Raw genomic sequence first — 13,803 nt, 5'->3', positions numbered from 1 at the left:
GATGTACTAATAGTGCCTCCTGTGATCTGAATCAGTGGCCTTTAACTGTGCAGTCACTGTCTTTTCCTTGGGAACATTGCTCATTCCCAATAAGAGATTATAGATGTCTTGCAGATTAGCAGCTGCTCAATTTCATAACTCTAACTATTGGTGTGTTCAAAACTTCCATAAGATACAAGTTCCTCCAGTGGCTTTTCTCTTACTCTCCTTACCTGCAGTCTGTAAATACTTCACAATCTCTTAAAATTTATTCTCATGAGTGAACTCTGAGTGATAAATATAGTAACCATGTTTTGCATGAGAAGTAGAATCATAGAATTATTTATTTGGATTGTGTTCAAAAAGTATTCAGTAACTTGGTGTGATTCAGTGTTAGAAAGCTGAGGCATTTGTCCTTGACTACTTCCAAATTTCTTTGGTTACATTTTTTACCACATTGGAATTGTAATTGTTCTGTATGTTCTCAAGGCAGTGTATGGAAATAACTAAGTGAATATTCTTTATGACTTTTGGGAGGTAAATGAAAAGTATTACTCCTCTTTTGGATGAGGAATTGGTAGTACCATTAGGAGCAGATTTTTAGGATCTCTTAATTGAGGGTCTCCCACCCTTGGGAAGGAAGACCATGCTACTTGCTTACAGAGGAATCCTCTGTGTTTCAATTGTCCTGCCTGATGTCAGATAAGAAAAACAAAAGCTAGAATCTGGCCCTCCTTTCTGCACTCTACTTGTTTTACCAGTAATCTCATTGTGTTTCCTTGAGTTTTGCCTCCCAAGTTTTAGAGAAAGAGGAGAGGGGTTTTACAGACCTGGCACTGATTGCCATGTAGCTTCATTTCCTTCTTTTAGCACTGTCTTATAGCAACCATCTGAATTTTGATGAAAGTCATATATCCCCTGAGACAACCCACACGTGAAAATAGAAATCAAGTCCCATATTTCTTGAGTTAGAGTAGGCTACACTTTTTTCTCTATACAAAACCATTATTGTTAGGTTGACGAAATTAGTTGGCAGCAATTACCAAATTATTATACACCAGGCAAGAATATTCCATAGTATTGAAGTCAATTCACTACAGTAATTTTGGTGCCTGCAGTGTTCTCGAGTAGTTCTGACTGAAAGCCTCTCTGGATCTAATGTGTGTCAGGATATGGAGGTCGTAGCCAACTTCATTTCAGGTGGCTTGAGTCTGAGTCTGGCTCATGCCTTGATTTTTAAGGGCATTTTACTAGTTCAGCCTGCTAGAGGTGCTTTCTTCTGCTTTGACATTTGCTGCTTGTCCTCTGGTCATGCGGCTGGGCTGGATGCAGTAATTCATCCACTGCAGGGTCAGGGCAGCTACCTTCCCTTTGTGGAAAACAGTCAAGAGCTAGAAGGAGGAGTATCGATCTGGGATGACAGAGAAACAGAAGGGAAGTGTTTTAGACTTACGGGTAAATCCTACAGATTTGTATGTTTAGAATTCTTTAGCTACAAAATTAGAGATGGTGAGTTCTCATGCCTTTTGTTTGAGCAGATTTGACAGATTTTACTACTTTTTGCTGTTGTACATGTGCGTAATGCAGCAGGGCTTGTGGAGTACAGCTGCACCATGGCTTCTGTCAACAGCCTCAATGTTGAAAGTAGACATGGCTCTTCTGATGGTGTATGTGAGGAAGAAGTGTGGCTTCCTCCTGAGATTAGTCTTGTGATAAAAGTTTCCTGCTTTTCTTAAAAAGAGAAAACAGCATGCATGCATGCTTTGCTATGGGCTTTGCACTGCTTGGCAGAGAGGAGTGATTCTTAGATGCTGGAGGGACTGTTTTCCTGTCAATTTTGAGGAAAAATGCTTGGGAATAAGAATTCTTGCTCATTTAGTTTGTCTGAAATGGCTTCACTTGCAAACTCTTGAGTGTTGTGCAGCCCATAAGTGAGGGTTTCTATTAGTTACTCATGGCCAAAATAAGAACAACTTTCTTGGGAACGGGAAGCACTTGACCAGTGTTTCCGCCAGTTTGCAAAATACTGTTCTAAGCAATTAGCTCTCCTAAAATTTTTAGCTCTCTTAAAAAGAAAAAAGTTGAATTAAAAATGATTCAGAGCACCACGTTATTAATGGTAGTTAATTGATAGCACTAATTAACTAATGGTAGTTAATTACCATTCCCTAGATAGTATTACGGCTTTTTGAATTTTCTTGCCGGTTATTTTATATTAAGTGGTTTCAATCACAATCAATATCTGATTTAGTTAAGTGTTTTATAGATAAGAGCATATGATAAATCACAATTTTTTATTAGGTCATCACCAGAACAGACGTATTCTTCCTCAAAAGCAATTTAGCTTTTCTCTACCATCAGTAAAACTTTTTTATAAGCTGCCTCAAAGATGAAGTAGTGTTAACCTGTGTGCTCTGTTTCTAATTAGTTCTGAAAGATTGTGTGACATATATGTGTTTAAACAGCGAAGTGTTTAAACTTCGGCTGGGAAGTGAGTTAAGTGTCCCATGCAAAGTTGATGTAATCTATTGTACTGTTTACACCATGGTCATGATAAATCACTAATTTTAAAATGTTTTTTGGATTGTATTCATATTAGTTTAGCACACAACACTGTGAGTAAATCACAATACATGGAAACAAACCAAATGAGACAAAGAAATTTCTGTTCCATTTGCAAATACAGAGAACTACTACTTAAAATTGCTACCAGTGGGAAATGTAAAAGGTGAGGTAATCCCCTAAAGAAAAAGGGCACTGGTTGTGAAACACATTAAATGTAAATCTTGTAAAACTTGTAGGGAATGTACTGAAGTACTGAATTGAACCCACTCAGAGTTCATGCTAACAAGAAATTCTGGTCAATGAAGGCAGATAAAGGAATTGTAAATGACTGTTTAAATTAGTCTGGAATTCCAGAACATGTGCTTGGATAATATGAAATAAAGCTGTCTAAATATGCAGCTCTCATTAATTTCCTGGTCATAGTGAATGTCTGTTACAAGATCCAAGGCTGGAATAGCTTGCTGGTGTTTAAATATCTGCCATTTTTCAGAGGTTAGAATGAAGACAAGAAATCAAGGATCTTTTGATTTTGCTCTCTGTTGTCCCAATAACACACTAAGGAACTACAGGTGGACCATGAAAGCTCACCTCAGTCTTATTTAACTTGCGTGGGAGAAGAATTTGGATTCACTTACTTAAAATAGCTTGGGAATGAATTCTACAGGAACATCCTGGTGGCTGTTGCGATGTCACACACCCTGTCTTCTCTTCTGTTATGTTTCTTTCACCAGTGCTTTTAAGATGAGGAGGGTGTGGTGCTACTAACTCACAGCAAAGAATCAAAATGGATGGACAGGCAAAGATGTAGAAATAAGTGTAGGATGATCAACAAGGCCAAATGTAAGATGCTGTACTTGGGTTGGGGCAAGCCCAAGCTCAAATACAGGTTGAGCAGAGAATGGATTGAGAGCACCCCTGGAGAGAAGAACTTGGGGCTGTTGATGGATGAGAAGCTCAACATGACCTGGGAATGTGCACTCACAGCCCAGAAAGCTGGCGTCATCCTGGGCTGCATCCAAAGCAATGTGGGCAGCAGGGTGAGGGAGGGAATTCTGCCCTCTGCTCGGCTCTCATGAGACACTGCCTGGAGTGCTGTGTCCAGCTGTGAGGTCCCCAGCATAAAAAGGACTTGGACCTGTCTACAAAGATGATGAGAGGGCTGGAGCACCTCTCTTATGAAGGCAGACTTGGAGAGTTGTGGTTGTTCAGCCTGGAGAAGATTCCAGGGAGACCTCACTGCACCCTTTCAGTACTTGAAGCAGACTTAAGAAAAAGATGGGGACAAACAATTTAGAAGTGTCTGTGGTGATGGGATGGGGTTCAATGGTTTTAAACTGAAAAAGGGCAGGTTTAGATGATATGCAAGAAAGAAATTCTTTGCTGTGAGGGTGATGAGGCACTGGAACAGTTTGTCCCAAGATGTGGCTACCCCATTCCATGGAAGTGTTTAAGACCAGATTGAATGGGGCTTTGAGCAACCTCATCCAGTGGAGGGGGTCCCTGCCCATGGCAGGGGAGTTGGACTAGATGGTCTTTAGAGGTCCTGTCCAACCCAAACCATTCAATAATTCTGTACAGTGTTGGAGTTCATTGCAGCTCTGGATTCAGGGCAGTGTCACTGTTTTATCCTGAAAACTTGGTGACTACATCAAGCCTTGTCAGACCTGCTGTTTCTGCATGTTGTTCCTTCAGCAGCCTTTGGCCAGGCAGCAGCAAAGTTCTCCATAGATCAGTTTCAAATGGGATAGAAGGAGATGGTGCATGATGAGTGCTCCTTCTCAATATTTTGGAGCTGAAAATCTGAAGATTGTGCTGCCCCTAAATCCAGGGGTGATCAGTGACTGTACAAGCAAATGTGCTTGTATATTGCTGGTCTGGCCAGACTGGTGTATCGGCCACTGTCTTTTCTGCTCTGGCAGCATTACTAATCAAAACCAGGTCTGACAGTTATCATGTGCTTTCTGCAGCCTGGCTTGCAGCTGTTTGCTGTCCTTCTGCTGTGTGATTGGAAAAAAGGAAGGTTTTATTTGGCTTCACTGGATCATTTCGCAGATGCAGAAACCTCTGCTCTATGATGATGGTGGGGCAGGCTGCTTGGACCTTCTTTCTCTGGCATTTCTGTCAAGGCAGGGGAGATTAAATGGCCTATTTCTCCGGTTTCCCATGCTGGCTGCTGGCCTGGTTTGTGGGTAATTCAGTTCATGAGCATTATACTGCTGGATTTTTTTTCCTGGCTTCCTGATACTTCATTAATTGCAATGTTGAGCCCTTTCAATCCTTTGTGCAGAGAAAACTAGAAAAAGGTGAAAGTCAGTTACAGGCTGGGACCAGGAATCCCAATGTAAATACCAAGCATTTTTTGTGAGGGGGCTGGGAGGAAGGAAAGGGAGAGAAACAGGTAGAAGAGAAGTCAGGAGAAAAAAAGCAATTATCATGATCTTGGCAAATGTTACAAATACCACAACTGCAAACTACTAGCTTCAGATTAAGATAAATACATACAATTTGTTCATTTGTTGAGCGTGTGTTCTGCAGTTTTAAATGATGAAGCTCTTTAAGGACAGGCTGAGGTTCCTGAGCAGACTGCAGCAGGGAGGAAGATCAGGATAGTTTAGTTAGTTAGGTAGAGGGTAGAGATAAATTGGTTCATAAGGTAGTTTATTAACCCTGAAAGTGCACATTCAGGTCAATGAGCAAACGGAATTTGTAAATGGAATAGAAGTTACACTGAACTGTGTTCAAATTTGAACCATGTTTACATGATAAATCTGCAAATGCTCTCAGGAACAAGCAAGACAAAAAAAGAGTTACTCTGCTGTTAGTCTTGTTAGTTTTAATACTGATTTATTTATGCTGTATTAGTGATGTGTTTTGCCTGTCTCCAAACCTCTAATTAGGGAAGCAACACATGTTTATTATTTAAGAAAGAAGAGCATTTCCAATAGTACTTATAAGATACATGGCCAGATGTGTGCTTTGTTTGCACAAATGCTGGGTAAGTAACCAGAGGAGAGGGATGTCAGGTATTATGGGATGCAAAGATGGGTGTTTGGTGCAACAAATTCTGAAAGCTGAATTTGGGAAACAAATTAGAGATGTTTTGGAAAATGGGTACAAGGCTTTCATAAACTCTATAAAATATGCTTTATCATGAGGTTTAAATTGTTTAGTCTTTAGTGAGTTCACAGTTAAGATACTTTTATTGAAAGTAAGGGTAGAATACTATGTGATCTGTTAATGGGTGACTGGAAAGAGCTTGTGTCTCACTGATGCCAAATATAGGCTGATCTATGCATGGTACAAATAAGGTTCCAATAGTTCAGTAACGAAGGCAGAGACATTCAGAGTCATTCAACAAAGTAAAAGATGGAGGTATATGGAATTCACATCTGTACCATGGAATTAATTGAACTTTTAATGGTTTTTCAGAGAGTGGGAATTTGCATATCTGTCTTTTTAAAAGCTTCAGTTCAGCTTCAGTATTGTATTTCAACATATTTATAAAATATTTTAAATCTCTAAAGTATTTAGAATGGCAATGCATTTTATTTTGGTACTGTGGTAATTTCATTAAAAGTTGTAACAATAATTAAGCTCCTCAGTTAAATCTGTCATCTTGAGTAAGGTTTAAATGCAGACAGTTGCTTTACATTTGACTTTTTGTGGACAGAATTCAGGAAAAAAATTCAAAAACTTCTTCTCTGTTTTCCTAGTCATTATTGCTTCTAAATCTCACCAGATCTTTATCTAGCACTCCTTGTTTTCAAAAGTTGTGTGATGGTTAGCTAATAAGGGCTATAACAATAGTTCATATATAATCAAGTTGAAAGATCGTTATTAATGATTTTGGATAGACTGTCAAAACCCTTTTTTCATGTAATTTGCTTTTCACAAAGAAGCACAAATTTTACAGGCTAGAGCTGTCAGGTAGCTATTGTATCCAAGATCAGCAAACCTAATAAGAGAGAAAAAATGTCTTTTGTGGCATTCCATCCTTTTTTATTCTTATAAACAATTTGCATCATTTTAATTTTAGTTCAAATAGGGTTTTTTTTTCTGTTTTGTTTTGAGTTTTTAATGCACATATAGAAGAAATGCCAAAATTTGTCATGTGATTAAAAAGTGTGCATTTCTAAATTCATTAACTTGTGTGATCAATCTCTTCACTGCTTGCATTTCCAGTTTTAACTTCAGTAAAACAGTAACTATTCTGATGAGGTATTATGTGAGACCATTTTATTTTTGAGCATACCTAGAAAATTCAAGACATCTGGAATCTAATGCAGTATTTCTGTTTTTCCTACCATTTCCATCAATAATGCGCAATTATCTTCCACTTTAGTTCTGGTTCATACCAGTGATTTCTCTTTTTTTTTAACCCACTTGTAAAGAATTTGATCAGAAGCAACTGCTTTGTTGGAGTGGGAACAGTTGGTCATCTTTGTCTGGAGATGACCTTAGAGCTTGCGCGGTGTTGCGGAGTGTAGCATACCTCAGGCTGCCATTTCACCTCAGTATATTGTAGCACACTACATGTTCTTTGTAATGAGCAACAATTTTAGGATGCAGTAACAATCATCTTGGCAACACATTTATTTCACACTGAGATCACTAAAACCATGTGTTGACAGTTTGCTTTCTTAGGAACCTCTGACTCCCATGGCTGAGTAGACGGCTTATTCACAGTGAATTGAATGCAAATAAATCTCAAGTTTTTACAGCTTTTTAAAATATCCGATTATGTTGTAATAGTCAGTGAAAAACAGTTAAAAATTAGCTAAATTCCTAGTCAGCAGTTTCTTTGAGAATAGTATAATTTCTTGAATGGGCAGTTATGCCTAGTTTGATTTGTGACAGAGCTATACTTTGCGTACTTTTAGCAGATTTAATACTATGAAATAAACTTGCCATTTCAATATACTTTGTATCTTTTAACACATTACTTAAAAGTAAATCCTTTGAACTCAAATGTCTTTAATAGATTTAGTCAGTGTTAAAACAAGTTGTATGCAAATACTTTGCAGCATGAATATTGACTGTTATTATACTGGTAACTTTGGTAGATTTGAAATTACATACCAAGGATATGTCAGGCAAGATGTGTTCAATAAACTGGATTTTTAGTCAAAGTAGATTTGATGACCTGTAGGGATCCTTTTACTCTCAGCAAGATATTATTATAAATAGAATTTTAGAAAATACATGAGGTGTGCAAGAATATTGTTGTTTTTATATTGCTGTTGTGGTTCTTCATGCAGCTTTTTTTTCTCTATCCTTTATGGAGCATTAAGTATGATGAAGTTTGTCTTTAACATTAAAAAAAAATACAGTCCATGTATATTTTGACTTTCTCCACCCTTGTGCTTATTCTTTCATATCCAACATGTGCAGCTGAAATGCCAGCAGGATGTTCTGTGTTTTTGGATTTCCTTGTGTCTTGGCTTGTCACAGTTAGAAACTGCAGGATAGCCTTCCACTTGGCTGGCACAAAGCATTTCCACCACTTAGAGAGAATTTGAGGAATTGGGCTGTGTTTCTTTGGAGAGCAGAAGGAATTTGCAGGTCATCTGTAAATTGCATTTTTTTTGTGGGCTTGTCACTTAAAATGTTGTTTTGAAATGCTGAAACATGTTGATCAGAGAGGTCGTGAGACCTCCAATCTTTGAGATGCTGAAAATGGGCCTAGACAAGCTGGTTCAAGGGAACTTGAGCAGGATCAGAGAGAATCATGGAGTTGTTAAGGTTGCAAAAAGCCTTTAAGGTCATAGAGTCCATCCATTAACCCAGCACTGCCAAGTCCACCACTAAACCATGTTCCCAAATGCTTTTAAATACCTCCAGGGATGGTGACTCAAACACTTCCCATGGCAGCCTGTGTTCAAGTGCTTTACAACCCTTTCCAGGAAGAAACTTTTCCTAATATCCAATCTAAACCTCTTCCCCAGTGTAACTTGAGGCCATTTCTTCTTGTCCTGTCACTTGTTACCTGGGAGAAGAGACTGGTTACAACCTTCTTTCAGGCAGTTGCAGGGAGGGATAAGGTCCCCTCTGAGCTTCTTTTCCCCAGACTGAACACCCCCAGCTCCTTCAGCTGCTTCTCATACGACTTGTGTTCCAGAACCTTTCCCAGGGCTGCTACACTTCCTTGACATGGTCCAGTATGATTCTGTTTGTTTCTGCATTTGCAGGGTGGAAGGGAAAAAGAGAGAAATTGAAGACAGTGTGGAAGCTTTAAAAAGCCAGAAGTGTTACAGATAAATTTACATTTTAAGACTGGCAAAATTTTGCTAGCTGATTACTTTTATCATTAGTCTTTGTGATGTTATAGCACTGTGAAGGTGTTAAAATACTCTGAATGGTTGCATCATGCTCTTCTACCTTGTAAGACATTGCCTTACTGAATCTCCACATGTTCACAGGCAGTTTGCTTTGTCAAAAGAATGCAGACCTGAACTATTTACTGCCAGTGTCCACCTTCTTCACCTTAAAGCTTACACCAACAGTAGGCTTGGGCTGATTACTGTTCTGAAAGATGAACTTCTTTAAGCCTCCTCTTGCATTTTGCACACTGAAACCCCCAATAGCGCTTTCTGCAGCCTTGTCATTGCCAGTCAGAGGCTACAGGTGGCCTCATCCCCACCATGCAGTTTGTGTGGGAAGCTGTGTATGTAGGGCTTATCTTCTTAGTGAAGGGTGGCCTACTGGGAGGCATCTGTGATGTTGCATTTGCTATTGCTGTGATTTTTCCTTGTTTCTGAATGGTTTTGAGATCTGGCATTAACGAGGTGAGTACAAGTGTACTAAGAGAGATCTCTTGCTAGTAGAGGTGAACAGAAAGTCACACACACCAGTGGTTTTCAAAAGAAACAAAAGCAGTTTAGCTGTATTGACAGAATGCTCAATTTGGTTGAAACATCCCTTAAAATATTGGTGAAAGAAGCCAATTTTGTGAAATACAAAAGGCTGTGTGAGGTTCACTTCATCTCTCAGAGAAGAAAGGTTTGAGAAGCAGAATCACAGTGGAGCACTGCCCTGCATCCTTGTGGGTGTAAATGAAGTAATAGATTTTGCAGCCCAGTGTTCTGGAGTGTACACATTCATTTACAGGTGTGTGTGGATTACATAAGGTAATTAAAATATCTTTTATTAAGTTATTTTCTGCAGAAAATTATGTAGGAAGGAGTAAACCTCACTTAATCTGTCTCTTGGAAGACTGATGAATTAATCTCAAGAGATGTCTTTGATACCATATTTATTGAGATACAGCTGTCTTAAGGTAGTGTTGGTGGGAACCCAGCAAGTCGTGTGAGCATGGAAACACTGAGATGCTTTTTTTCCAAATCACTGTTTGGAAAGATAATCAGCTACTGCAAACTGCTTTTATTTATAAACTTTCTAAATGTGGTTGTTGTTGTTGTTTTTTTTTTTCTTTCCCCCCGAACAGCCTGCTAACTACTCCTTAAAACAGATCCTTAAATGTCAGGGTATTTTTTTAATTAGAACCAGATATTAAAACCATGGTTTTTTGCAGTTGAAATTGAAACCACCTTCACTGTTTGCTATGGAAACAAGTTTTTAAAACAAATCTGTTAATGTGTATGCTGTTGTGCCAATCCATTAATTTATGTAACTTGCAGATTTTTTTCATGCTTTTTTCCAACCAGCTTGTGGAAAGATAGGTGGTACAGAACCTATTATAGTCTATATTAAGCCAGTAACCTATATCTGTATCAGAGGTATGTTTTAATTGTCTCATTGGATTAAGGAAAGGATGGGGCAGCTAACACAGAAAGGTATTCAACCTAATTAAAGATAGGAGATTTCCCCAAATTTGTATTCCCTGCCAGTTGCACATGACAATGTCATGTTTTATAATCTCACCATTACTGAGAGTTAAGAGGGGCTTTTAGGAATAGCACCACATCATATTATTTTTTCATACTCATTGGTCAGTTTAAATGTATATTATTAAACAGCAATTTTGAAATTAAGTTTCATGAGTCATGAAATACCATATGGTTGTTTTTTCCACACTACCCCACTTGTACTTTATAGCTTCTGGAGGACAATTATCTGGGGCTGAGCATCTCTGACCTGCTCAAAGAGTCTTCTGGAACAGCTGTGATGTTGCCTGAGGGATCATGTACTGTTACTTAGGCTGAGACCAAAACCCTCAATATGTCTTGCCTTCCCTAAACTGTGCAGGTTGTTCTAAAGGAATTACTGGAGCAATTCAATTGTAAAAAAGGTGCTAGCAAAAAATATAAAAAATAGGTAGCAGAAAATATAAAAAATGTTATGACAAGTTGGAGCAAACTGTCATAAGCTGTTTTTTAATGACTAATTTGTCTGTGTGTTTGTTGATGCAGGCCACAGAAACATTGTTCCGAATGGCAGTAGCAAGAGGAGCTATCACACCTTTAAGACATGGAGAAGTAAGGCTAAATATATCTATTTTTTTGTTTCTTATTTATGTGTGATGTAATGCTTTATTAATATAGTGTTTTATAAATTCCTGGACGTTATACTGTCTTCAGGTAAGTGAAGAGAGCTGAACCACATATAATTTGCATACCTACGTTCCAGTATTGTTTTAATGGAGGGCAGGAACGTAAATACTGCCCAGTCAGAAATGAAGTATTTTTCAAAGAATGCTCTATGCTTCTCTTTGCTTCAGTCATTACTTAGCCATATGATAGAAGTGGCTCAAGAGAGCCTTTCAGCTGCTTTGCCAAGTGCTGAGTTCCAGTTTTTCACTGAATTTTCTCTAGTAAAGATGGTCAAAACTAGAGAGATTCACAGGAGGTCAGTATTTGTTACTGGATAGCTGTGGAGGGGTTACTTCATCCTTTGTTCCTTTTGAGTAATAGTAACTTCATGTAATATACAAAGTATTAACACATCAATTTTTCCAGAGAGAATAAATATATTTGAATTTTATGTTGGTCATACACACTTCTGTTTGTGGTGAACATTTTTTTTCCTTCTTTGTACAGTTTTATATCTGGTAAACATGCTTTTGAATGTTGATGACTAGATATCTCCAATATGAGTTGGTGCCATTTATACTTAGGTTGAATTTAATTAAAAAAATAAAATACTACAGTCAGTCATGACACTGGAAGTGAAGGATGATCTGGGCATTGCCACAGCTGGATGCTACAGTGTGTGGGGTTTTTCAGTGTTAGAAACTTCAGTGTTTTTTCATGGTAATATTGTTTTGACCCAATTTCTAATAAGTTTGCAAAAAGTTCTTATCAGAGACACGGTGTTCATTCTGGAATCTTGACCTACACTGACCCTGGAGTCCCAGCTGTGCTGTAAAATGTTCCTTATGCTGATGAGGTTGCCTTAATCTCTTTTTTGTGACAAAATAATGTATCTCTGCATCAGTGTCTGAAGATGTACCTCAGATATCATGTCCTGCCGTTGTCTGTAGTTTTAGCTTTTCTGAATATATGGGTCCTCTCTGAATTTTGTGTACTGTTATTTTCTACAGAAGAACATAATGCCATTTCCAGAAGTGTTACCTAATATTACCTAATATGTGTATCCTTTCAAAATTCCCTGATTAGGTTTTTTTTTCCAGTGAGTGGTACATAATTTTCTATGTTTTAAAGACCAGGTTGCCCAAAAGGTTTATGTAGTTACCCAGTCAGTGATGTGAATTATGGAAAAAAAAAAGTATTGGTTTTCTTAAAGAGTAACTAATTACACTGTTAGCAATCCAAAATACTGGAACAACTACAGATGTAATGATGTCTGTTGTGAATAATATTAGTAATTTCTGAATCTGATACATCTTCTGTTGAGCCAGTTTAGCTCACTGATAAAGTAGAAAAAATTTAAATTTTTTCTTCAGATATTCCTTCTGATTTTTTATCTGTTAAACCACCTCAAAAGCTATAGAGAAGCAGAGGAGAAGCAGTAACATAAGTGGTGAGAAGATGTTACCATGGTTAGCAAGAAAGGAAGTGTGAGAAAGTCAGCTTCATTGTCACCATCTTTGGTGTATGGTGTCCTGTGATACTTTTTCTGAGGTATTCCTGGGGCCTCAGTGGAAATACAGTTAAGACTAAGCTAGATAATTTATAGATAAAACATGTAATAATGGTCCAGAATTGGCTTTTTGTGTAAGAAGGCAGTGGGAGAAACAAGAAAATACCTTTTTTCTCTCTTGTATTTTTATTGGACTTTATGCAGCAGAAAATGTTTTCTCTCAAGGGAAGTATTTTCATTGAATTCCATTGTGTAATTATAATTTACTTAGTCTGAAAATGAGAAATTACATTATTCAAATGAAGCTAATTTTTCCAGAAGAAACATATCATTATCAAGTCATACTAAAAATTTTTTTTGCTCTTCTACCAAGAAGTTGCTGGATGTTTGCACACACAGGTAGAAAGGGAGCTAGAAAAAAAGTTGAATATGAACTAAAGTTGACTGTATTCTGTTTGAGAAGTGTGAATTTGGCAGTGAAAATCAAAACAGAGAAACTTTTTAAATGGAAATTTCAAAATACGGAGGCAGCAATCCAAATGTGCAAAAGTGCTGTTTAACTTTCACATCAGCGCTTAAAAATGTAACACCATTTAAAATTTGAGAGAGGTAAAACTGTTCACTGCTAGAAGGCAAAAGTCATACCTGTTTGTTTTAAATTAATCAGAAAATGGCATTATTCTTTCTGTACCACTGAACAGATTATTGTGCAAACATTTCTTCTACAGGCAACACAAGATGGGTGAAAAGCTGTGCATTATGATCCAGTTGTCATCACCAGGTGGATTTATAAGTTATAATATTGAATGTCCACTGGCAGTCCCTTTTATTTCTCCTTTCAATAGTTCCTCATTCATTTGACCTTATCAGGTCTTTATGGACATAGAATTTTTATGTTTTTCATTTATTTTCCTTGAAGAAATTGAAAAATGATGATGTATAGGTTTGGTCTTTCTACTTTTGCGTGTGGTTTATAAAATTGCTGTTAAGAGTTTGTATAATTATGCTGCCAAAGCTAATTATCAAAATTGGGTGCATAATGCCAAAAAATTATTTAACTGTGGAATATTAATCATAGAGGTTCCTGAAGAATCTTCTCAGCAGTTATTTTCCTCCTGGTTGGGTTTAAGTGTAGTAGCATCTGTGGGAGGGAATCAAACCCAGAAGTAATTCATTCTCAGGATTCAATGTGTTGTTGTGTATGTTAATTAGTTATCCCTGTCAGTTATTTTGTTGTGGGGGTGGTGCATGAGGCAGAGC

The 13,803-nt window shown here is 37.7% G+C and overlaps 1 protein-coding gene across 1 annotated transcript in view; it reads left to right on the top strand.

Moving 5' to 3' along the window:
• TMEM135 (transmembrane protein 135) overlaps positions 1-13,803 on the top strand; it is a 157,010-nt gene that overhangs the window by 57,580 nt on the left and 85,627 nt on the right. The window contains exon 5 of the mRNA XM_071432810.1: positions 10,914-10,979. Within this exon, the coding sequence (XP_071288911.1) occupies positions 10,914-10,979 (66 nt within the window). The remainder of the gene's footprint in view (positions 1-10,913; positions 10,980-13,803) is intronic.

The sequence above is a fragment of the Agelaius tricolor genome, unplaced genomic scaffold (genome assembly GCF_023055355.1).
Source record: "Agelaius tricolor isolate 1412-34295 unplaced genomic scaffold, bAgeTri1.0.p SCAF_9, whole genome shotgun sequence".
Classification (NCBI taxonomy): domain Eukaryota; kingdom Metazoa; phylum Chordata; class Aves; order Passeriformes; family Icteridae; genus Agelaius; species Agelaius tricolor.
The sequence above is the reverse complement of the archived record's forward strand: the minus strand, read 5'-3'. Positions and strand labels throughout refer to the sequence as shown.